We start from the raw sequence: 26699 nt of genomic DNA, 5'->3' as shown, positions 1-26699 counted from the left end.
ACAAGGTGTGTCCTAGGATGCTAAAGGCGTGTGCTGCTGAACTTGGGGAGCCGCTACAACGAGTCTTCAACCTCAGTCTGCGACTGGGGAGAGTGCCGGTCCCCAAAAAGAACCGGCCCAATGAGCTGAATGACTTCCGACCGGTGGCACTGACGTCACATCTTATGAAGACTCTAGAGCGGCTCTTCCTCAACCTCCTCCGACCACAGGTACAACATGCCCAGGACCCACTACAGTTTGCATACAAGGCGGGTGTCGGAGTGGAGGATGCCATCCTGTACCTCCTACACAGAGCCCACTCACACCTGGATGGGGGAAAAGGCACGGTCAGGATACTGTTTCTTGACTTTTCCAGTGCCTTTAATACCATCCGGCCCTGTATGCTTCAGGAAAAACTGAACAGGATGGAGGTGGACCCCTGCCTGGTGGCTTGGATCTCCGACTACCTCACCGACAGACCACAGTACGTCAGGCTGAAGGACATCACGTCTGACACAGTGGTGAGCAGCACAGGAGCACCACAGGGAACTGTGCTGTCCCCTCTTCTCTTCACCCTGTACACCTCTGACTTCTGCTACAACTCTGAATTATGCCACATTCAGAAGTTTGCAGATGACACGGCCATCATGGGGTGTATCTGGGATGATCAGGAAGAGGAGTACAGAAGTCTGGTGAGGAACTTTGTCGCATGGAGTCACACAAACCACCTGCAACTCAACACCTCAAAGACTAAGGAACTGGTTGTGGACTTCGGGAGGTCCAGAGAAGGTCCACTGCCGGTTCAGATAGAGGGGGAGGAGGTGGAGGTGGTCAACAAGTACAAGTACCTCGGGCTGTGGGTGGACAATAAACTGGACTGGTCATGCAACACAGAGCACCTGTATAAAAAAGCCCAAAGCCGACTGTACTTCCTCAGGAGGCTGAGGTCTTTTAACATCTGCAGGAAGCTCCTGAGGATGTTTTACCAGTCGGTGGTTGCTGGAGTACTTTACTATGCTGTGGTGTGCTGGGGGAGCAGCACAGCAAAGAAGGACTCATCCAGGCTGGAGAAACTGATCAGGAGGGCTAGCTCTGTGGTCGGCATGAAGCTGGACACTCTGGTGACAGTGGCAGAGAAAAGGACATTAAAGAAACTGATGGACATTATGGACAATGCCAGACATCCTCTGCACACGGCCATAAACAATCAGAAGAGTCTGTTCAGTGACAGGTTGCTTCTCCCCAAGACAAGAACTAACAGACTTAAAAACTCCTTTGTCCCACACGCCATCAGACTGTTTAACTCCTCTCTGGAGGGGAGAGGGAGGGGAAACAGGAGGACAAAGGAGGGGGGAACAACTAAGCTGTAGTGCCTCTTCACCTCACTGTACAATACCTTGTGCAATACTTTTGTAAATAGTCAACAGTGCAATAGACTCAATACTTGAAATGTGCAATTCACTTGTATTTTTATTTTTTATTCCTATTTATTCTATTTATCCCCTTCGTATATTTTATTTATATTTGTCTCTGTATTTATATATGTGTGTGTGTGTGTATATATATATATATATATATATATATATATATATATATATATATATATATATATATATGTATATATATATAACAATTCTGTAACTGTAACTTCGGTCGTTGCTGTGCTTTTTTTGGAAGTCGAATTTCCCAGAGGAACCCACCCGAGGGATTAATAAAGTTCTATCTTATCTTATCTTATCTTATCTTATTGGCCCACAACGTTTGTTAGACGGGAATAAAAGCTGTAGTACTGGTGGTAAAGAAAAGTAATACAGCTCAGAGATATGGCTTGTGCCAAAGATTTAATGTTAACGTATTGTTGATGGATTTCATTGTATAGGTTCAAGTTGTGTCTGGCCATGGGGCAAATGATATTACCCATGTAAATCACTTTTTATTGACTCCCCCTCTCTATAAATGTCCTCTCCAGTTGGATTCTACTCATCTGTCTTCGGTACGATGCAGCTGCTGTGTCTACTGACCTGTCCGTTGATTGGCTACATCATGGACTGGAGGATGAAGGACTGTGAAGAGGAAAGTCCAAACACACAAACAGACAATTGGTATGAAAAGTGTTCAGGATAAGATACTACAGACAGACCCAAAGGCTGGTGTTTAGTACATAGGATGGGTTTAATGTTAACTTTGAACTTGGATTGCGATATAAAAGAGGAGAAGCCTGGTGGTGTCACTAACATCACAGTGTACCTCTGCATCTTGATTTCACCACATTCAAACTTTTTGTGTAGCCATGAGCCTCTTTTGACACTTGAACTTTGTCCTTCTCAGCCAACTGAATGCCTCAAAGAGGAACAGGAAGATCCAGAAACTCACTAATGCCATGAGAGCTTTCATCTTCACCAACCTCCTGTTGGTCACCTTTGGCATCACATCCCTGATAGACAATTTGCCCTTACAGGTTAGCAAAATCCTGAGCTTCAGAAGTCCTCACTGACACATCCGAGTATCACTGTTAACATCTGACTTTGCTTCTCTGATAGATGGTGTCATTCATTCTGCATACCATAGTAAGAGGATTTGTTCACTCCTGCTGTGGAGGTCTCTATGCTGCTGTGTGGGTAACAACAGGGCTTTTACAAAGCTACAGTATTTATATATTAACATATGTAATGTGAGAGATTTTGCTTACAGTTAGAAACCCTGTAAGGAAGGCATGGGCAAGGAAATCAGAGTTTAAAATATTGATTTTCAGCCCTAACATGGGGTCCTGTGCCCTCATATAGACGGTACAACTGTACGTGGAAAATGACCACACAGGCAGCTGAACTTTGTTTTATATTGTTAAACTGCATCGCCGAGTGCTGTGACAAGTATTTGGATTCTTTACTTAACTAAAAGACAAATGTTTTTCCATCGAAACATACTTAAAATGCCAAAACCTTCCAGGGTTTATGGCTGAGATAGGCTGTAGCCATCCCCCAACCCTGAAACTCTAAAGCAGTTTTTTCAACAGAACATTGTTTTCCTCTCTTATGATTAACCAAACAAGCAACATCACTGAGCTTCACGTTCCCGTTAACACAGACAGACATCAGACCACTGTGGAAAAGCAAATTAGTCAGCTGGAACATCCTTAAGTTGAAGCTTAGAGAAGAAAGAGACCCCAAATTTTAAAAGCAGTTTAAAAAAATGGATAAGTACAGGGAGTGCAGAATTATTAGGCAAATGAGTATTTTGTCCACTTCATCCTCTCCATGCATGTTGTCCTACTCCAAGCTGTATAGGCTCGAAAGCCTACTACCAATTAAGCATATTAGGTGATGTGCATCTCTGTAATGAGAAGGGGTGTGGTCTAATGACATCAACACCCTATATCAGGTGTGCATAATTATTAGGCAACGTCCTTTCCTTTGGCAAAATGGGTCAAAAGAAGGACTTGACAGGCTCAGAAAAGTCAAAAATAGTGAGATATCTTGCAGAGGGATGCAACAGTCTCAAAATTGCAAAGCTTCTGAAGCGTGATCATCGAACAATCAAGCGTTTCATTCAAAATAGTCAACAGGGTCGCAAGAAGCGTGTGGAAAAACCAAGGCGCAAAATAACTGCCCATGAACTGAGAAAAGTCAAGCGTGCAGCTGCCAAGATGCCACTTGCCACCAGTTTGGCCATATTTCAGAGCTGCAACATCACTGGAGTGTCCAAAAGCACAAGGTGTGCAATACTCAGAGACATGGCCAAGGTAAGAAAGGCTGAAAGACGACCACCACTGAACAAGACACACAAGCTGAAACGTCAAGACTGGGCCAAGAAATATCTCAAGACTGGTTTTTCTAAGGTTTTATGGACTGATGAAATGAGAGTGAGTCTTGATGGGCCCGTGGCTGGATTGGTAAAGGGCAGAGAGCTCCAGTCCCACTCAGACGCCAGCAAGGTGGAGGTGGAGTACTGGTTTGGGCTGGTATCATCAAAGATGAGCTTGTGGGGCCTTTTCGGGTTGAGGATGGAGTCAAGCTCAACTCCCAGTCCTACTGCCAGTTTCTGGAAGACACCTTCTTCAAGCAGTGGTACAGGAAGAAGTCTGCATCCTTCAAGAAAAACATGATTTTCATGCAGGACAATGCTCCATCACACGCGTCCAAGTACTCCACAGCGTGGCTGGCAAGAAAGGGTATAAAAGAAGAAAAACTAATGACATGGCCTCCTTGTTCACCTGATCTGAACCCCATTGAGAACCTGTGGTCCATCATCAAATGTGAGATTTACAAGGAGGGAAAACAGTACACCTCTCTGAACAGTGTCTGGGAGGCTGTGGTTGCTGCTGCACGCAATGTTGATGGTGAACAGATCAAAACACTGACAGAATCCATGGATGGCAGGCTTTTGAGTGTCCTTGCAAAGAAAGGTGGCTATATTGGTCGCTGATTTGTTTTTGTTTGGTTTTTGAATGTCAGAAATGTATATTTGTGAATGTGGAGATGTTATATTGGTGTCACTGGTAAAAATAAATAATTGAAATGGGTATATATTTGTTTTTTGTTAGGTTGCCTAATAATTATGCACAGTAATAGTCACCTGCACACACAGATATCCCCCTAAAATAGCTAAAACTAAAAACAAACTAAAAACTACTTCCAAAAATATTCAGCTTTGATATTAATGAGTTTTTTGGGTTCGTTGAGAACATGGTTGTTGTTCAATAATAAAATTATTCCTCAAAAATACAACTTGCCTAATAATTCTGCACTCCCTGTACATGACTGTATGATTGTGAAAAGGGCCAGAGTCAGCCAGAGTTCATGAGCTCTGTCTGTAATACATTAATACATGAGAGTCCCTTGGGTTGGGTTCGGTGTACTTTAGCAGTAATTTAAGAATGAATGAATACAAATGAACGAGAAAAAGAAGCTCGTCTACCTCTCTTTCTAGATATCCAGCCAACCACTTCGGGACACTGACAGGTATGCAGTCAATGATCAGTGCTGCGTTTGCCCTGCTTCAACAACCACTGTTCATATTGATGGTGGGACCCCTCAGTGGAAATCCTTACTGGGTAGGACACGTGCACACCGAGAGGAGTTTTTCAACAACGGGTTTTAGAAGAGCTTTGGTTTGAAACATGTACCGACGCTGTCTCCTTACCACAGATCAATCTGGGCCTTCTCATCTTCTCCCTTGCTGGCTTCCTGTTGCCAGGCTACCTGTTCTATCACCGGAGAAACCTGATCAGGGCAAAGGCAGAACACGATAGGACAGCTGCCGGCCAATCGAAGACTGAAAATGTTGCTCTAACCCAGTCATTCGGTGGAACTGCTAAGACCCTAGCCAATGGGGATGCAGCTAATGAACTCATGCCAAATGGTGTTTAAGATGAAATGAATAACTTAGTAAGTAGTTTGCTCATTTTTGAGGATATAAATCAAACTTGATTATGAAAAGGACAACACACACAAACCAAAGAAAACATATATTTCAAAAAATAACATCCTGCATTACTCCGTGAGTGAGAATAAGAGTTGGCTGTGACGAACGGCTTGTTCAGAAGAGCTTCAATCCCCATATGACCCTGGAAATATGTGGGAAACATCCTGTATCCTTTCATCCTGTTCACCACATGCAGCAGTTTTATGAGAACATTTCCAGCTGTAGTTTAAACTGTGACGGTGGTCTGTGGGCTTGTGCTTACAAAGCAATGCAAGTGTAGAAATTCAAGCAAGCGTGCAGATATGAAATGCTTATTACACAAGTTATGAGCTTGTTTGGTTTGTTTAAATATTCTAGTTATTTAAAGTGGGTTTAAAGTCACTTGTTTCCTGGTAACTGAGGACAATTATGGACAATATTGTTACGATCTTGAGAAAATAATTTATGTTAATGGTAATATGGAAAAAGAACTGTTGATAGTTCACAAACGTTATTTTCAGAATTATAAACTTCTGCTGCTGCCACTGTGTAACGTGGTTTGACACAGTAAACTGTTACAGAGCTCTTGACCAATCACATTAGGGCGCCTGTTCCTCTGAGGTCCCGCCCTCCAACCTTGTGGTCGGGTTGATTTGAGTGAGCAGAATTTAGTTTCAACAACAGTTCCTTGCGTGAGCTTGAATTCACTGCAGCACTCGCATGCATGATGGCGTCTTTGTGTGTGTGGCTGCTGACTCTCTGCACACAGACTGCTGAACTTACGCACAAGAAATGTCATTGCATCATTGCAGTGAGCACCTGTGCCCATGAAAGATGACCTTGTAAACACAGGTGGGTGGTGCTTTCATGCTCACAGCCAAACGTGTGTGCTTGTGATGACCATATTAGGGACCTGCCCTCTCTGTGACATCATACAGGTTGGAGAGTAGAAAAAACTGTAGAAGAAAAGTGTTTAGAGCATCCTGCAGTCGAAGCTTTTGGCTTACAGAGATTACTTGTGCATTTGCTGAGCTCATTATTTGAAACATTAGCCAGGTTTAGCATGAGCATGCACATTTCATTGTCCCCTTAGGCTAGGAGGTTTGGAGGAAGTCAGTACCACTGCAAAGAACAGGGTCTAGTTAAATTCCAGAGAAATTAATTTTGAAGACATAAATGTCTGTGCTCTGGGCTTTAGTTATATTTAAAATACAGACATTTGAGGTTATGGCTTGAAGCACTGAAGGCTAGTCATGGCCGAAGTACTTCTGTGCTAACATTACATGCTGGAAACAATTATGACATGTGACAAAATGTCACATGTCAGATGACTAATCTGTTGAATCTTTGCGATTGTTTGACTGTAACATCTGAGTTACACAAAGCCAACCCTCGCCCTGTGCCTAAGAGCAGGCCAGAGCTGACCTGGTGAGTGCTCAGCCCTTAGGGACTTGGCAGTTCCTTTGTTCCATCAGCTTGGAGAACTTCCTTCAGTTCTTCTGTGGATTTGTTAGTGTCTTATTTTTATGAAGTGAGAGTAACAGAATTCATGAAAATAACTTTCACGCTGTTAGAAGATCATCTTCAGCATAATTAAGTCATTTTTTATAGACGAGTTTTTGCTCGAAGTGGAGAAATCGTTCTCTTAGCTGATGTTTCCTAAATGAATCGAGGATTGAGCAGTCGGCACTTCCTTATGTTGAAGTAGCTACTGCTGGCTCTAACATGAAAGCAGCAGGATTAAATAATGTGTATGAATCACTGACAATCATCCCACACTGGGTATAAAAGCAATAGCTTGTCTCTGACTGCCAGATGGCAGCTTGTAACTAGGATGGCTTCATCTTACCTTTTAAACGTGAGTGAAGTTTATGTTCTTTACTTTGAGCACACACAGGTGTGGAAACGTGTGAAACATAAATATTTTGTTTCAGTATGGTCACTTCATCAAATCCTAGGACCAAGGACCAAGTGTAACTGTAGTGTCGGTTTGGTTAACCGATGCAGGTACGGGGATTTGCTTTCCCCTTGTTTCCTCATCGTTATTCATATTTCCTAATCCTTAAATGCGGACAGGTTGCGAACACATTGCCATTAGTGAATGAGTCTTTGTCAATGAGCACAACTCAAAGGACACGACTGGCTGCCAGTTTGTTGTGTATTTCTGTAGAACATGAAGGCTGTTGAGTGCATATGTAATAACTGAATGTGAACTTCTACCCATGTAAACAGCTGCAGATGTGTGATCTTCAACTATTTACCACAGTTAACTCTTCTATTATCAGAAACTGTTGTTGTAATACTCAGCATGTCACAAAAACTTATCCTGAGAATAATTTTCAACCCAGTTGGTATTATGATTTCCTGCTGCAAAGACAAAGGTTGTGGGGAGAAATAAACTGTTAGCTGTTGTACCCTGTTACATTGCATACATGTGATTTATTGCTGACATTTTAAAAGACACAAACACACTAGTATTTAAAACCTTGGGAATTAGGACTGTACTGTGCTTTTCCGGTCAGACTGGCTTTCTCATTGGTGGTGGTTTGTTTTTGCTGTACTTTATCCCAGTTTGAGGGTATTTATAACAGATTACTCTGTTCAGGCCAGTGTTTCTTAGGAGAAAAATCCCCACTACCAGCAGAACACCCAGCCAGTTGTAGAGCAGGTTCGATCCTTGGCTTCCCCAGTCTGCATGCCCAAGTATTCTTGGTGCTCTCCGATGCATCCATCGCAGTGTGTATGAATGTTGGTTAGATTGCACTTATGTATAGAAGGAAGTGCTTGTATGAGTGGGTGTGATTGGGTGAATGAGGCATGTTGTATAGAGCGCTTTGAGTACTCCGGGAGAGTAGAAAAGCGCTCTATAATGATCAGTCCATTTACCATTACCAAATAAACAGGAATCAAAAGAAACAATACTCAACATGTGCATCTGGCATAACTGAGGAGATGTGCAGGACTAAAGATGTGGAGGTTAAGTTCAGTGCATTTATTTACAGTGAATGTTAAAAATGTTAATAAATGCCGTAATGCAAAGTGAATGGGCAGTAGTCAGAGGATTCCTCGGCACCAGCTCAGGAAAAGAGTCTCTTCCCACAGGAAAATCTTTTCTCACTCTCAGTAACTGACATCAGGAGGACATCCAGGAATCCTGAGCAGACGAGAACAAAGAGGTGCATCAAGTAAGATGAGCCATCAAAACTGATTGTTTCCTGCTTGACGATTCAGTGTCAAATGAAGGTCTTAAACAGCAGCCAGGCCTATCACAGGATTGTCAACAGGTAAGTTAATTAACACAGGCATGCTGGACTGAAGGGGGGGAAACAGGAGGACCAGACCCCACAACAGAAGGTGTGAATAATGCAAACATACACTCCCACAGACAGAGGAGAGGAGCGACAGATAGAAAGAGTGAGCCAGCACAGGAGGACTGAAGGACCATGACACCAATCCACAACTGCTCTTCTGGGCCATATCACTCCTGCTCCACCAGATATCGTAGATCTCTCCTGCGATGTCGAACATTCATAATCTGCTGGCCAGTAAAGGCTGGCTCACTGAGGCTGAACCAACCAAGAGTGGGTTTGATCTGAGAAACATGTTATTGATTCTCATATTTTGAGCTGACAGACACAGGATTAAACAGAGCCTCAATTTCAAACGGTCTGATGAAGTTTGGAGACGTTTTATCAGATTCCGTTCTTAGAGGAATTTTCTTTGTTGATAACCAAACCTTTTGTCTCGGCATGTAACTTGGAGTTTGGTCTGGACGACTTTTATTTCGATCCTTGGTCCACAATAGTGCTGCCCGAGCTGCCTTCCAGATCCGCTGACAGCAGCGGAGAGGATTTGGCATTGCTGGAAACAGTGGAGGTTGATACCCGAGGAGTGCTTCAAACTGAAAGAGACCAGGGGCTGATGGTGTCATGGTGTTTTGTGCATACTTAATCCAGGTGAGTTGCGTGCTCCGGGTGGACTGATTAAGGGAAGTGATGCAGTTCTGTGAATGGAAACCAGAAGAAGAAAGGTTCACCTGGACACCGAGGATGGAGCAGAATTCTTTCATACAAGTGCTGTAAATTAAGGACCCTGGATTGAAACTATGTCCAGTCGAATTCAATGAACACATCGTCTACCAGGAGCTGAAGCAAGTGTGCAGCTTTTGAAAAATGATCAACAATAGTGAGGATTATTGTGTTACCAGAGCAAGGGGACAAGCCGGTGAGAAAATACACTTCAATGTGGGACCAAGGACTTCCAGGAGTTGGAAGTTGGTGGAGCAGACCGACTGAAGGAGACCTGGAAGATTTGTTCTGAGCACACACTGTACAGGCAGCAACGCATTCTTTTTTCATCTTTTATCAAGATATCAACGAGTATTTACGGGTCAATCTACGTCCCGTCCCATATGGTCGCGAGCAGTGGGTAGTGACTGAAAGAATGAGATCTCGGATACAAGCGGTGGAACTGGTCTTCCTCTGAAGGGTGGCTGGCCTCTCCCTTAGAGATTTGGTGAGAAGTTCGGCCATCCAGGAAAGGGCTCAGAGTAGAGCTGCTGCTCCTTCGCATCAAAAGGAGCCAGTTGAGGTGGTTCAGGCATCTCATAAGGATGCCTTCTGGGCGCCTCCTGGGTGAGGAGTTCAGGGCATGTGCCAACTGGAGGAGGCCCTGGGGCAGACACGCTGGAGAGATTATATTTGTCGGCTTGCCTTGGTCTTTCCCCGGATAAGCTGGAGGAGGTGGCGGGGGAGAGGAAAGTCTGGGCTTCTCTGCTTAGGCTGCTGCCCCTGCAACCCGGCCCCAGAAAAGCAGAAGAAGATGGATCGATGGATCTTTTATCTTTTTTATGTTTGCAACCAAAACAGAAGCTTGAAGAATTACATTATTACTGGGATGATATGCAAACTCGGAGGTATGAGCTCAGTGGATGACCTGGGAGTGGACACAAGAGGGGACAAAAAGAGGTGGCCCATTACCTGGGCCTATATGTCTCCTTCTCTGATTCACACCAAGTGATTTGCATCATATAAATCAAGTTTTGAAAAGATTGTGGGTCGCTACAACAGTTCAAATGCTGATGATAACAGAGGCGGTGGATATTTGTTTTTAACTGTGAGGGATGTGTTTGCTCAGCCAAGGGTATCCTAACACTAGCACTGCAAAAGTATACTTGGATATGTTCTGAGTGGGCACTGGATTTATAGAGAGAGAGAGATCATTTCCAGGAGACATGTCCAGTCCAACTGTGAAACTTGAAGGAGTTTGGATAATTCTTCCAGGGGAATCTTGAGTGTGGCAGTCAGGTTCTACTCAGGAAAATTCTGCTCTGCTCCAGAATCAATTAAGGCTTGGACAAAATATGAAATAGACCGGGAAACAAGTTTATCTGGCAACAACAATCTTGGCAGGGAATGTTTCTTTAACTTCCATCCATCCATTTGCTTCTGCTTATCCTTTTCAGAGTTTGCTGGAGCTTATCCCAGCGAGAGGTGGGGTACACCCTGGACAGGTCGCCAGTCTGTTGCAGGGCTAACGCACAGACAACCATTCACACCTATTCACATTAACCTATCCCCACTAGATGCATGTCTTTGGACTGTGGGAGCAAGCCGGAGTAACCGGGGAGAACATGCTAAACTCCACACAGAAAGACCCCAGCCTGATGGTGGAACTGAACCCAGTCCCATCTTGCTTTTCAACAACAGTGCTAACCACCGTGCCACCCCCTTTACCTTTATTTAACGTGCCCACCAGTATCCCCACCTTTCCTGAGGGGTGTTGTCTTTTATATGCCGCAGATCTGTTTAAAAAAAACTCACCTTCTGTCATGGTCCCTGTGCCCCCCCGGCCAGCCCAGTGTGGCCACAAGTGTTTGTTGTTTTTGTCTCACTCTCTCTCTCCTACCTGTCTGCCTGGGCAGAGCTCTGATTGGGCTCCCGCCCTTGGCCCACGCACCTTGCAGTTCTCTGGCTCTTAAGGCTGGGGCTCTGAGCTATTCGTCGCTGGAATATTGAGTGACCCTCGTCAGTATTGCCTGGCTTCATTGTGAATTAGTTGTTCCCGTGCTTGCCGCCGACTTACCCTCGTCTATGTTGATAGGTTTATCTGGACCTGCCCGTTTTGATTCCTGGACCCCGTGAGTGTGAGTGGGTTGCCCGTGTGAGGAGTGTTTGGACGAGGAGCGGAGCGAGTGTGAAGACGTGTGTTTCCCCCCTGTTGACCCCCGGGACCCTGGTGTTCCCCCCCCCCTTCACGTGTACATAGCGCACCGGAGTGTCTAATAAAGTGTTGTTAAATTGTTGAGTCCGTTCCACCCCCGTTCTGTCACGGAGGTGGAACGGACTCAGGTGCAGACTGAAGTAGCACGGTTCAACAACACTTTATTAAACACTCCGAGCGAGAGAAAAACAACAAGCACTTGTGGCCACACTGGGCTGGCCGGGGGGGGCACAGGGACCATGACACCTTCTCTGATTATTCTGTGTCTCTCAAATGGAGAAAGCCACGCCTGGCCAACTTCTGTCACACCTTTCAGGAAGTCCTCCGGGAAAACTCCACCAGAACTTGGGGTTATTCTAACCAGGGCAGCAGATCGTGCTGGTGATAGGACAGTGGAAACAGACATACCTCAACTCTGAAGGCTGGCATCTTGTTGGCCAGAGACATGGTGGAGTAGTCCCTATGTATATCCAGCTGGGCTTTTTGGAGGACAGGGGAGCAGCAAATTCAGGTCTGGGTCGAGATGTGGCTAAATCATTCTGTCATAACCAGAGATGGGTTATGACAGACTGTAATCTGATTACTTTTTTCAGGTAACGAGTAAAGTAAGGGATTACTATTGCAAAAACGGTAATTAGATTACCGTTACTTTCCCGTAGGAACGCTGCGTTCCTGCGTTACTAAAACCGTGATTTTTTTTGCGAGAATGTCTCATGACAGTGACGTGAGCGAGTGCGACGTTTGTGACAACAGCTGTGTGCAGATCAACAGTGGACAGTGTTGGGGAGTAACGGAATACATGTACCGCCGTTACGTATTTAAAATACAAAATATGAGTAACTGTATTCCGTTACAGTTACCGTTTAAAAAGGTGGTATTCAGAATACAGTTACTTTGTTGAAATAAATGGATTACACTGCGGTACTTTCCTGTTTCATTTTGTCGCGGGTCAGGACTGTTTGGGTTTTGTTTGACAGCTACGTTCTGTTGTTCCAGGCGGCAGCGTTACGGTTGCCATGGTTACAGGGCGACGCTCTCTCTCTCTCTCTGCGACTGTGTGTTTCCTGGGTGAGAGAGCGCCTTTTCGTTGTTGTTGTTGTTGTGCTAAGCTAACAGGCAGAATGCTACAAGCATAGCTCTAAAGAATGTAGCATCATGTTCAGTGTAGTCCGTGCTGCAGGGAGAATGCACTGCCATACACGTTATGTGTCTGTGAGCGAGGAGGGAGAAAAAGGGGAGTGGAAAGGTACGAGTTGTCATCGAGGAAAAACGGGAGCTGGAAGCATGTAAATATAATAATAACCACTGCAGCCAAGAAGAGAGCCTGACGAGCCCAGCTGTAAGTAAGCTATTAAGACTCGACTGTACACCGTGTTCCTGTTTTCCTCCGAAAACAATAATTTCCGTTGGAGCAGCCTTTCAACGCCTCTCTCTGTCTCTCGCAAGAAAAGTTGACCCACACAACAAAGTAAAGCTATTTTTCGGCTACGAGCCGACAGGGACCCCGCCGTATTAGTCAGAGGTCCCTTTACTACAGTTCGGAGTCGCGGACCTTCAGTAATAGTAATAAATCACACAGCAATAGTACATTCACGTTGTTGTAAAAAGCATGATAATATATTAAGTAATCCAAAGTATTCAGAATACGTTACTGTCATTGAGTAACGTAACGGAATACGTTACAGAATACATTTTGGGGCATGTATTCTGTATTCTGTAATGCAATACATTTTAAAAGTAACCTTCCCAACACTGAAAGTGGATAATATATCGATTGTGGGAGAGAGTATGAGCGTGCAGCGTTTAAAGCGTGGAAGTACTGACCTTACTTTGAGTTTGATTCCATAAAAAGTGACAAAAACATTAGTGTCCGCTGTGCGTGGGAAGAAAACTTCTTTTTACAGCGAAAAAAAAACCCTAAACCTCCAAGCAAGCACCGAGTAGCTACGACGTAATGGGAAACTCACAGAGAAACTCACACCTGCACCAGGGTAAACCTCCGCCTACCCCACTCCTGCTTTACAGGTGAAAATAGAGCAACAGGACCGCTGAGTCTTTGACTTTATTTATTTTCTGCTGTGTTTTACTTGCATCTATTTGAAAGACTGAGTGTAAACACAAAAAATATTTTATTTTATGTGCTGGAATGTGCAGAAAATAGGTTTAAATGTTAAACTAATTTCTTCCAGTCAGAGAATGTTGCATATAATTAAATTTTTGCTTGATGCATAAAGTTAAAAGATTAAAACTAATAAAACAAGTTTTAAAAAGAGACTTTTCCATTTGATTACATTTTGTATGATGGATTATGCAGAAAAAGTAGAATTGGGCTGAAAGATCTATCACTTTATCACCTCTTCAGGTTGTAAATCGTGTTTTTAAAAAGTAACTAAGTAACTAAGTAATTAATTACTTTTGAAAATAAGTAATCAGTAAAGTAACGGGATTACTTTTTGGGGGAAGTAATCAGTAATTAGTTACTGATTACTTTTTTCAAGTAACTTCACCAACACTGGTCATAACTAAGGAGATCTGAGGAGTCAAGATGTGGGAGGTTAAGCTCAGCACGTTTATTTACAGTGATTGTTCGATAATAAAGCAAAGTTAAGATACTCAGATGATTCTTTGTCTCCAGCTCAGGCAAACCCACAGAGTCTCTCTCTCTGGTCTCTTAGGCCAGGGGTAGGCACCTCCAGGCCTCAGGCTGGTGTCCTGCAGGTTTTAGACCTGTGCTTGATCCAACACAGCAGATTCAAATTGCTAAATGACCTCCTCAACATGTCTTGAAGTTGTCCAGAGGCGTACAAATGAATGTGAACTAATGATAATGAACTAATCATTTGATTCAGGTGTGTTGACCCAGGGTGATATCTAAAAGCTGCAGGACACCGGCACTCGAGGCCTGGAGCTGCCCACCCCTGTCTTAGGCTAACAAAGCAGCTTCATTCTCAAATGAAGGATTCAGAAGATGATAACAATGTAAGGCTTTTTTCTTTATTTACCCCATATTTGGGAAATTTTGTTACAGAAATTGAACTGATGATGGTAAATGGTGTCTTGCCCAAGGATATTTGGCAGGCAGACTGGGATCAAACCACTAGTGATGGCCAAATGAAGCTTTCTGAAGCTTGTATTGAAAAACGGTTCATTACTCGAAGCTTTTCAACACAGTCCTCTCTGGTGACATCTGGTGGCCAAATATATGAAGAGCAGCTTGAATCCACAAAATAAAACCAACCGCTTCATTATGACTGCCCACTCGACAGAGTGGAGTTCTGTCTGATATTGAGCCACCGCTGTGTTGCTTTAAACATGTATTTTTGGGGGTGAAAAAAATGTTGTTTATTTCTTTAATACATAATTTTGACCAGTAAACTCTCGTTGTTTAAACATGCACCATGGTGTGGTCTTTCTTTGCTTGTGACTTCTTGATGTTGGTTACAATAATTGAAAAATACCACATTACATATAATATACATATGATAATGTACAACACATTATGGAGTATGCTTCTGCTCTGAGGTCCCGCCTCCTTGTACTTGTGCAATTAATCGCCGGACGGGTATATTTATAAATAATATTATGTTAGGGACATTTTCCTATACATATTTGTGACCTGGGGGTAGAATTGATTGTGAACTGGAAAAGGAAAATGCTTATGAACTTGCAAATTAAAAACATGATGCATTTAAAGCAACCCTTTTTCATTTTTATTTAAAAAGAGAATTTGTTCTAGTGTGCGATGGCCGAACCTGTTCCTTTTCGTGGAGATAATTTCTCTTCACATGGCACAGAGGAGGCTGCAGTGCAGAGAAACTGGTAGAGATGCAGTTATACAGTCTGGGCCCCACAAACTATCAGCTAAAGAGAATAAATAAATTCAATTGCTGCACATTTGGCAGACTAACATTTTAAGATTAATTTAAAAAAAATAAGATATATATTTTTACAACATTACATGTGAAGAGTAAAATGGAAGTTTTTCTAAAGTTATTTAATGATATTTATATTATGAAAATAGGATTTTTGACATTTTACCTTTTTCCCGTTGTCAGATAAAATAAACACGCACAAAACAAAAGCAAACAACCAGAACACAAAGCTGGAAAACCCACCCGATCGACCAAAATCAACTCCAAATCCTCCCACACAACAGAACCTCCTCTATTCCTCGCTGGCTCCAAATCTCTCAGTGGAATGATCAGTGGTTCGCTCTCTGTCACCATCAAACACTCCACAAATCCCGCGAATGATTCGCTTCCTTATAAACCATTGAATCAGACACCGAAGCAGTTAGGCTCTAACTGAAGCTCTGACGTCACTGATCACGTGACTCTGGCCAAACGAATCAAGCTTCGACACAGTGCTTCTGAAGCTGTGTGTTCATTTTTGTGACACACGCACCGGAGCGTCAGCTTCAAGCAAGAGGACCTGGCTGCAGCCACTGTGGAGCTCCACACTAACCGGAAACACGTGACCTCCACAGTAACCGGAAACACGTGACCTCCACAGTAACCGGAAACACGTGACCTCCACAGTAACCGGAAACACGTGACCTCCACACTAGCCGTAAACACGTAACTTCGGTTAAATCGACTTTGACAGCGACAACTAAATTGCGTTTTTGTTACTATAAAATGGTTTTAAGTGGGGTGTTTTTTTAACACTCTGGGTTTGTTCAAAAAAAATTCACCATCCCCTAAATTGTTCGTGGCCAAAAGTGACACTTGCTGTTTTGCTGATTTATTATTATTTTTACAGTACATCGTGTTGTGCGTTCTGATTGCTGTAGACCATTGTCAATCAATCTAGTCCAGTGTCTCCTGTACAGGAGCGGTCCCTAATAGGCCCACGGACCGGGACCGGTCCGTGGGCAATAGGCTGTATCAACAGAAATTCCCTGCAGCCTATGTAATATTTCATGCGTCATAATTTATTCTACTCTATCTTGCAAATACATATTTGTGTGGCAATGTCATGCACAACACACACAACTATTAGATCCTTAAGATCAAACCCGTGTCATTGTTTTGGTCCACTGCAGTGCAGTAGTCAAAAAAAAGAATAAGTGAAGTGTCCACAGATGGCCAGGATAGAGCCCAGAGTGTTAATGTTTAAAATGTATAAAAATATTATTGATTGCAATTCTTTACTGTTAATATCAACAATAAGCTTTTTATTTTGAAATTACAAGTTTAAAAAAATGCTGTTACATTTACATTTAATGCTGTTACACTGTAATCCTTTATTATAAGTATGGACACAGAATCAAGTGAACAACATTTTGAAATAAGTTTAATTGGAATTTTGTACTACGCAAACAACAACAACAACAACAACAACATATTAAACAAACAAACACAGCCAGTGCCTTCATTTGTCCATCACATGTCAAACATAGCACTGACCCTTAGTCCCTGCTCATCAGCACATGCTTTCAAAAAGAGCTCCATGTCCTCTGCAAACTGAAAAACAAAGAGGAACAAGTCCCTTGCTCCAGTGTCTTCTTCCTCTGACATGTCTATTAAGACCCTCTGCTGGTCCTCTTGATTTAAGGACACATATTTGGGCATTGTTACATGTCCACAGAAAAGTGCCTTATTTTGGACAACCCACTGCACAGCAGGACGCAGATCTTCAACAACTGCTGGCTCCTGTGTCAGGCAAATGGGGATGAAAACATAGTTATTTCTCTGTTGCAGAACAGTTTTTTAACAGTTATTCAAATGTCACTAACCATGTAATTACACTACTGTTTAAAGTGAATACTGACCTGACTGACTTCCTGGAACTTGCGCTTTTTCAGTCTGAAAATGGGCACGTGTTGTCCTTCAAGCACAGCTTTGGCTTCCTCTCTCCAGTTTGCAAATAGCTTGCCAGAGCTATGAAGAGTAAGGCCACAGTGAGGGCATGTCATTTTCATGGACTTTCCATCAGCAGCAGTTTTATTGAACTCAGAGGGTAGAGCCAATGAATGTTCTAACAAAGACTCAGAAAATGGTTCAGATACCGAAGACAAAACCTTGGGGGGGAAACGGGGCTCCTCGAAGAGTACTGCCGGAGGAATACGGGTCTCCTCGGAGAGTTCAGCGGGGAGCAGTCCTGATAATGGTGGCTGACTTGGCATTGAAGAATGCTGACAAGACAATAAATGCCTTGCCATATCCCCACGCCGTATGATTGTAATCTTACAGACAGGGCAGTGAAAGTGTCCCGTTGTCCTACAAGGCAGCCTGCACCGGCATATCATTTTATCTGTAAGAGAAAAAAACAAACAAACAAACAGATGTAATTTAAATGTAGTTGTATAGAATGCAATCAATTTGTCTAACAATCAGATTGTACATGTTAACAAAAACATCCAAGCCAACCTCAATAATGAAAGCAAAATGGTATGGATCACAAAACTTATGTCTAGGAAAGTGGTGAAAAGTAAATAAAAATATATTTTATAAAAACACTATTTTTGTTGCAGATGAATGCACTGAACTGTACAATATCAACAGCAACTTTTAAGTCAACAAAGATACTGCAGAAGTGCCTAAAAAAGTGCATATTTATAACTATAAAGTATATTTAATACAAACATACCTTTGAAAGGCAAAGCATTTTTTATATGCACACTTAGATGCTCCTCAATCTTTGCCCTGACAGTAGGGCTGAAAGTGGGGCACAGAGGGCAGTGAAAGAGTCCTCTGCAACACGTGTTGCATTCCTGCAATTCTGGCTTTAAGCCCGAATTTCAGATTGATGTGTGCATCTAAAACAGAGAGAGAAACAGATAAACACCATATACACATTTAAGTTAAGGTTTTAGCAGAAATAACAATTTACAGTTGGCATGTAATAGATTTGGGAAGAAAATCCTTGAAAAAAACCCCACAAGTATTTTACAAGACACTTTAATTTGTGAGACATGTTTCTATTGACATATAACAGTCAATTGAACAGAGGCTAACTAAAATCTGGGCAATAAAAAAGCTGTACAGAAAAGAATAATGAATAGAAGTATTGATAAATATATAAATCTGTTTGTGATGAAATTTACAGTGTTGACGCTAACCAAAGGTGTCACAAGTACACACGTTCCTTACTACAGTTTAGATACCTCTGTTTAAAAAGCACCGACTCGACTTTTTAGTCAAGTCGAAGCAAGAAGTACAGGGTCTAAAATATCATTTATGTACAAAATTTTGAAGTAATCTTGCGTCCAAAGCACGCGTGCTGATTTACAAATGTACGGATTACAAAGTACAGATACGCGTGCTAAAATGTGAGAAGTAGAAGTATAAAGAAGTATACAGTAGGCACAAAAAAGTACAGCAGTAAAGATACCAGAAAATTCTACTTAAGTACAGTATTGAAGTATTCGTTATTTTGCATCTCTGACGCCAACAATAAATCATACTCTAATGCAAAATGTGGTTTTTGCTTCTTCTCGCCCACAGAAGCCGTTAATCCAGCTCTCTTACTTAAACCAGGCCCAGGAAAAAGCATATCTGTGTGTTTCTCTGCCATGGAGCACGATGAAAAAACATTAAAATAAGGAGGAATGTTGTTGTAACGCAAAAAAAGTGGCAACATGATCATTGTAAGAAAACTAGACGATTCCTAGAATTATAAAATCACTAACGGCAAATTTATTTAAGAAAGACTTAACCAACCTTTGCGATCAACTTGCAAGACTTCCACGGTATCCATGCGTGTTTACGGCTACTGTGGAGGTCACGTGTTTCCGGCTACTGTGGAGGTCACGTGCTTCCGGCTAGTGTGGAGCTCCACAGTGGCTGCAGCCAGACCCTTCTCGCTTCAAGCGGGCCATCACCAATTTTTGGATCAAGAGGTTACCTGCTCTACCACCTGAGCTACAGCCACATATGATTAAATACTAATCATCAGTGCCATAAACAGTATTATACGATTTGGTTTAGCTGTGAGTAAAACATCAGCAAGAGCTCCTCCTCCTTTCTCTCCTTCTTTAATGTTTATTCTGTGCAGGCACAGACAAATGTGACGGGATTTAAACACAGTGGAAAACACAGTAAACAACACTCGGAACACAACAGCACATATTAGAGTCTATCAGTAGAAATATAGAATTACTTGAGACTATGTCTTGTCATGTCTGGTAAAGTCCAGAGAGCTTGTACAGAGTGAACAGAAAAAGTGATAACACTGCAAAGATAAGAGGTGTACGTATGTACATTTGTGTATGTGAGACATGCTTTAGTGTTAGTGCCTTAGACTAAACTCACTAAAGTGTCTTTATTTTAGGCACCATACATGCTGTAAAATCTAATCGAATACACAACACCCACAAATAACTTGATATGGCGTAGTTGATATATAATAGGACGCTTGAAGATGTGCTTATTTGAGAGTTTAGAAATGTGTTAGGTAGGATGTAGAATTATTGTAGAGACACTGACACTGCCTGGATGCAATAAAGGCCTGAGTGTGTCATGAATTTGGGAGTAGATTTCTAGGAGGCCCTCCCCCACTTTGAACTGTGACAGTAAGACAAAGAGAAGTTAATGTTGAGTGGAAATTCCCCAGGGGAGACCTGGGTGGGGGTCTCCGTGTTTGTAATATGTTAACTCTGTTTTCTCTGTTGTGTAGAGGAATTTGGTGTAGCTTGGGTGAGGAGATTACTTTTGTGACCTGCAGGAAGTCACATACACAGAGACACACACGCAGTGCTTTGACTGTTATGACGCACCCACACCTACATGCACACTCACTCACGTGCACTCACATAGACACACGGGTACGCGCATGTTGTGATATTTTGATACCATGATAGCATTTACAGGATACTGTTTTATAGTGATATCATACATGAAACTGTTACTCAATAAGGCCCATTTACTAGTTGTTTTTCTCTTTCTCTCTGACCCAAGAATTAATGTGTAAGACTCACAGGATGGTACCCCAAGGTCGAAAACACCACAGAGATCACTCCCTTACTCCCATCCTCCCTTTTTCTTTATCTCTTAGAAAAAGGCTTGTTAAAGGCCAGGTGGTTCGTTTCAGAATTCACTAATGAAAGAACTCTGTATTTTATGTCTAGGAGTGTATTTTGCTGGGATGATCATAAATTGTAGCTGAACTGATAAACTACACACAGGATACTTCTTTGCTCACAAGGCAGGAAGACGTTTCCTTATTTGGTCTGTACCGGTTTGAACTGAGAATCTGCTGACACACGAACCTTTTTTTCCTCTATATAAGCTGTTATGTACTAAATAAACCTTTGAGTCGATTGGGAAGGCAACCTGAAGCAGTCTCTGTTTTCTTGTTCTCCCAAGCTGCTCCCAAGCTCGTACTAACACGCTGAATGGCATACCTGAGTGTTACTTTAAATAATTAGGAATCTTAGAAGGAAAGGACAGAACTCTGCTTATCGCTCGTGCCTTGGAGGGAAAACCGGGATGGACATTTTTTTCCTTCAATTTGATGTCAGAAGTGGGATTGACTGACAGAAGGTAAATATGCGTCTTTCATATTTATATAAAGACCGTATTATACCTCTCTCAGTGATCGATCCATAAAAAAACGGGATATGCTGACGAAGTTTCACTTAGTGATCCAGAGAGATACACTGACGACTTCCTCAGTCCCCGAATAAAGTAAATTAACCCTTGTGTGGTGTTGGTGGACCCGCTAGAGTTGTGGCTTTCCAAATTAACACTATCAAACAATTTTATGTTAAATTACTATGAATTAATGTGCTTCTCGTTTTTCTTTTATATAAAATGTTATAAATAAATCAGTTATAATCAAGTGGAGTGAGTGGAAAGACACAACACATTTATACGTAAAAAAAAATAATAATAATAATTAATTGTTTAATTTTTCTTTTGAAAAAACAAAAAACAAAACACGGGTCTCAAGGGTTAAAAGCAGTAAATTAAAAGCAGAAAGACACAGGAAGTTGCCTGTTGTTTTGCGAGAAGTTGCTCGTTAAGCGAGAAGTTGCTCGTTAAGTGAGAGTTGCTCACCCAAACAAAAATTGCTAGCAATAAATTTAAAGTGACCTCAGCTGTGCCGCAGCGAAAATACTAACCTAAATCCTCCTAGCGTGTAAACCCCTCTGGAAATCACTGAACATGGGTCAGAATAATTCAAAGACCACAGACAGGTCCGATAAAAAATCTAAAGTACCTGTAAAACCAAAAATTAATAAAATACAAAATAAAGTCTCAAATAACGGCTCAGTACAACTCCCATTTCCGGTTACGTGTAACCTACGTCCGCGAATCGGTGAAGACGTCCATGATCACGTATCCAGAACGTGTGGAAGTGCTTATGTGACTGACTTTGTTTACAACTTACGGACTGTAAGTTCAATGCATTCTAATTTATTTCCGGAGCCCTATCCCGAACGATTATCGCCAGAAAACAGGTCAGTAAAACTGAAGGCCAGTGCAGATACTACCACGAAAGCTAAAAGTGTTAAGATAAAGTTGAATTTTGATGTAGAAGGCTCAGAGGAAAGTGAGAAACTAATGTATGCAGGATTACCCGCTCCAGCACAGCAAGGAAGTTTCAGAGGACGGAAGGATAAGAGTAGAGATATGTGTTTTTATTGTGGCTCAGTTTTCCAGCAGCCGCAGACACCCAGAGCAAAAATGAATTTGTGTATTTCATTTAACATAAAGGGTGAAATGTTTGCTGACACTGATAACAGCTTATGTTTTCTCTGCCCTATGTACCGACATGATGGAGAAGGAACATCCTCTGTGTCAGCTGGACCCTCAGCAGAGAATGAACTCAACATCCTTTTTTCTGGTATTCCACGTCACACACTGTGCCAAAAAAAAAAAAAAAAAAAAAAAAAAAACGTGTACAAATACAACAAGCCACACTTTTGTTTCTCTAAGGTCAAACAGTGATTTTGTCACATAACTCAGACATAGGCTACGATAACTAAACGATGTCGACACATAGATCTACCTTATACCTTATATTGGCTTTATACCTAATCACGCACAGCTCATGAAAAACAACAAGCCAGTATATGTCAAGCAATGTCCCATTTCCACGGAAAAAGCCACAGCTCTAGATGTCATCATAGGAGATTTATTGACTACAGGAGTAGTGCCTGTGCATGAAGAGACACAGCCGTTATTTGCATTTACACATAGAAATAAGCAGTACACTTGGACCCGTTTGCCCCAAGGCATGATAGACAGCTCTGCTGCTTTCTCAATGGTGGTCCGTGCTACCCTGGACAGCTTCACTCCTCCAGGGCTGCACCCTGATCCACATGTGGATGACCTCCTCCTCTGTGCTGAAAGTGAAAAACTATGTCAAACTGCTACACACATGCTTCTCCAGCACCTCCAAAAGACTGGCCACAAAGCATCAGCAAAGAAAATGCAGTACTGTCAGACTTCTGTTCAATATTTGGGATTCACACTGTCTCACGGAAAACGTTCCATGACTGCAGACAGGGTCAAAGCTGTGACCTCCGTCCCTCGTCCCACTACACAGAAGGAAATGTTGTCCTTCCTGGGCATGGTGAACTATTGCAGACAGTGGATACCAGACTGTTCTTTTCATGACCACATTCTGCGTGACTGTTGTAAAAAAAGAGAAGCCTCCTCGAATACTGTGGTCCACAGAAATGACTGCCTCTTTCAATGCATTACAGGGAGTGCTGACCTCCGCCACTCAAAGGTGCTGTACGTGGTTGTTCAGGAATGCCGGCCTGCCTGAGGGCAGTAGCAGCTTGCTCTATCATGATAAGGGACTGCGAGAAGCTTACACTCTCACATGACACTATTCTACACACCAATCACCAGGTCACGACCATTCTAGCAAACATAACTACACAACATATGCAAATCTCACTATAAAAGCGAGCAGCACACCTGATTCGCCAGCACATTTATTGATCCTATGCTGTGTTCTTCTGACCGACAGGATGGCTCAGACAGGCTTGATGTTCATGACTGCATGACACGTATACAGGAATCCACAGCACCACGTCCAGATTTAGAGCAAACACCTATCCCAGACTCAGCCACGGTTTATGTGGACGGGTCCTGTTCAAGGCCGAATGACAACTCATTTCTTTGTGGCTATTCAGTGGTCACATTGCCTGACATAATACTAGAGGCTCACTCATTACCATTTCACTCAGCACAAAAAGCAGAGCTCATGGCTTTAATACACGCCTGTGAGCTCCATTTGGATAAGCGTATGACAATTTACGCAGACAGCCGCTATGCATTTGGCGTTGTGCATGACTTTGGCACATTGTGGAGACAGAGAGGATTTAGATCTGCTGATGGAAAATCAATTGCTAAATTCTGATTTTGTTCAAAGACTTTTTCAGGCTATACAGCTACCATCGGCCGTTGCAGTTGTAAAAACGAAAGGACACAGTACAGCTGACACAGACGAAGCAACAGGTAATGCTCTAGCAGACGTGACAGCCAAGGCTGCAGCTCCCACCGCCGCAGGCAGTATTATCTGTGCCCCTACAGCTGCCACTTGTTACACTCCCAGACTATTTAGACACAAATGTTGATTTAAAATTCATACAAGAGCAAGCCTCTGCATGTGATTACACCTATTGGGAGAATAATGACTGTACCTTAGATGACAGAGATGGCTTATACAAAATCTTAAGGGTTTGATTGCCCTCCCATATTCCCTGATGCCAGTCCTTGCCCGACATTTTCACTGTGTGAGTCATGTCGGACGAAGGGGGGTAATAGGGGCAATAAAATCAAGATTTGTAATTGAGAAAACATGACATGCAGTAAAAAGCATATTAGCAACCTGTCTAACATGTGCGCGAACTAATGTAGGTAGCTCAAAAGCAAAACATCAGCATTTACCACAACCAGATTTTCCATTTCATACATTATGACTCCATCTGCAGTAACCAAATTATTTCCATTTGAAATAAGACTATTTCCAACACCATGGTCAGCTTCCAGAGGGGCACCGCTAGTAGAAGGTGATGTATATTGCATTGTCCACTGATGTTCACAACCTGGTAGAAAAACTGAATAATAACTATCAGAAAGTTTGTCTCTCTCAGCCTCTCCCCTCCACAGTTCCACCAGTGGAGACAAGGAGATGCATGTTGGTGAAGTCGCTAAAACCAAGGACACTCGGGGAGGCCGCGCGTGTTCCAGCCCCCAGACTGTACTGGCAGTGACGAAGAACCAGCATCCTCACAGACGGACAACCTCAGTGGATTCATGCCAGCAGGGTTAAGACCAGCCCAATCGGACCATCTCAGGCGTCGGATCAAGCAGATGACATCTCCGGCGAGCCAACGCCAGGATCCAATGTACATACACACACACAATCACTGATTAACACACAACGCCTGAAAGAACAACAACAAGGTACTCAAACATCCAGCAGGAACAGAAAGCCGGAAGTACCACATGATGTCTAATCTGATAAAGCTAGACTCATTCCATCCTGATAATGGAGAAAATGAAATGCCCATTGTCATCATACGACGCTTATTCTGTGTCTCTCGAACCTGGGACCAGGCCAGAAGACGACTGAAGAACTGTTTTTTCTTATATATTTTCTTATATATTTAGGTTATCTATCATATCTATCGCATTAACCTTAGGATTTTTCTTTGCTATTTTGTATTGTAAACTGCAACCATGTTCACATTTCTGCAGGTCATATTTTGCTGACGATACCTCATGCTCTATTTTGCAAGACACCTACTTAATGCACTCCTCACGCTCCCTAAAATCAGTAAATAGCAACATAGACGCCACTAATAAACCCTTTTATGCGCCCTCTAGAACAGGAGCTAACGCCTGGTATGAAAATGCCAGAACAGCCGCTCGTGATTTAGGAAACAGTAACTGTTATGTCTGTTCAAAGGCTAATCCAGAACAGGTAATAGTAGGATACCCCATATCCGGTTTCCCCCTCACTGAGGGACTAGAGAAAATCGGTGGAGATAATGCTCTCTTTAAAGACACTTTACAGTTGACTCTGAGCCCTCTCGACTGCCTACTTAGACACACACACACACCAACTAACCCTGAGACTCCATTAGGCGAATTATTGAAGTTATCTAATGACACCGCAGGGACCTGCGCCCCAATGAAACGCCCTAAGAATAGGTTAAAGCCCTCACTGCCCTTAGGACAGATCCCTTTCCATTTTAATACTAGTATGATATGTCTGCGCAGACTAAAGTTAACTGGCCCAGACACACACATAGATTATACAAAGGATAACTATACATTCTTCTCTGACTCCCCAGGTGCACGCTGTAATGAGACATGGCTAGCTGTCTCTATGGCTGAAGTTGTATCATATCTGGAGGAACACACACACAGTTCAAGTTCGAGCAGAGACTCGATCATTGTTCCCCCAGAAGGTGTATTAAATGACACTGACTGGGGGGAGTTAGTTAAATCACACATGGTCACGCGCCTAACTAGAGCAATCCCACATGCTTATTGGATGTGCAATAATACTCTTAGATTAGCTCTACCTGTTAATTGGACCGGTACCTGTGGTCTAGTGACCGTTGATGTATGCTGTACTTTCATTCCCAATAATACCGCCCCTAACGGTTCATTCACACAAGCTATGAATAGACTTGAAGCATTGAAGATAGAACTAACTGCCAATACAGGCCACGGTCAGTGGCTACATAAGTGGCTACAGGACACGTTTGGAAAATGGAAGAAACTAATTGTAGCCTTTGTAACCGTTGCAGCATGTTTTTGATGATTATTGTCTGTTGTGTGATACCATGTATACGCTCTCAGGATTTTTTGATATTAAGCTTGCTCGAAGGACCAGTTACATTTATGATTTGTTTTAAGTTTATGATTTGTCTTTATATTATGTTATTACATTCTGTCTTTATACTATGTTATCATTTCATGATAAAAGGAGGGAACTGTTGTGATATTTTGATACCATGATAGCATTTACAGGATATTGTTTTATAGTGATATCATACATGAAACTGTTACTCAATAAGGCCCATTTACTAGTTGTTTTTCTCTTTCTCTCTGACCCATGTATTAATGTGTAAGAATCACAGGATGGTACCTCAAGGTTGAAAACACCACAGAGATCACTCC

At 42.5% G+C, this 26699-nt stretch overlaps 1 protein-coding gene across 1 annotated transcript in view; it reads left to right on the top strand.

Annotated features, from left to right (window-relative positions):
* The window catches only part of slc43a1b (solute carrier family 43 member 1b), a 30142-nt gene extending 22344 nt beyond the window's left edge, over window positions 1–7798 (top strand). The window contains exons 11-15 of the mRNA XM_014407288.4: window positions 1949–2081; window positions 2308–2437; window positions 2520–2593; window positions 4906–5029; window positions 5124–7798. Coding sequence (XP_014262774.1) covers window positions 1949–2081; window positions 2308–2437; window positions 2520–2593; window positions 4906–5029; window positions 5124–5345 — 683 coding nt within the window. The 3' untranslated portion in view covers window positions 5346–7798. The remainder of the gene's footprint in view (window positions 1–1948; window positions 2082–2307; window positions 2438–2519; window positions 2594–4905; window positions 5030–5123) is intronic.
* Window positions 7799–26699: the final 18901 nt, after the last annotated feature.

Source organism: Maylandia zebra, linkage group LG6 (assembly GCF_041146795.1).
Source record: "Maylandia zebra isolate NMK-2024a linkage group LG6, Mzebra_GT3a, whole genome shotgun sequence".
NCBI lineage: Eukaryota > Metazoa > Chordata > Actinopteri > Cichliformes > Cichlidae > Maylandia > Maylandia zebra.
The sequence above is the reverse complement of the archived record's forward strand: the minus strand, read 5'-3'. Positions and strand labels throughout refer to the sequence as shown.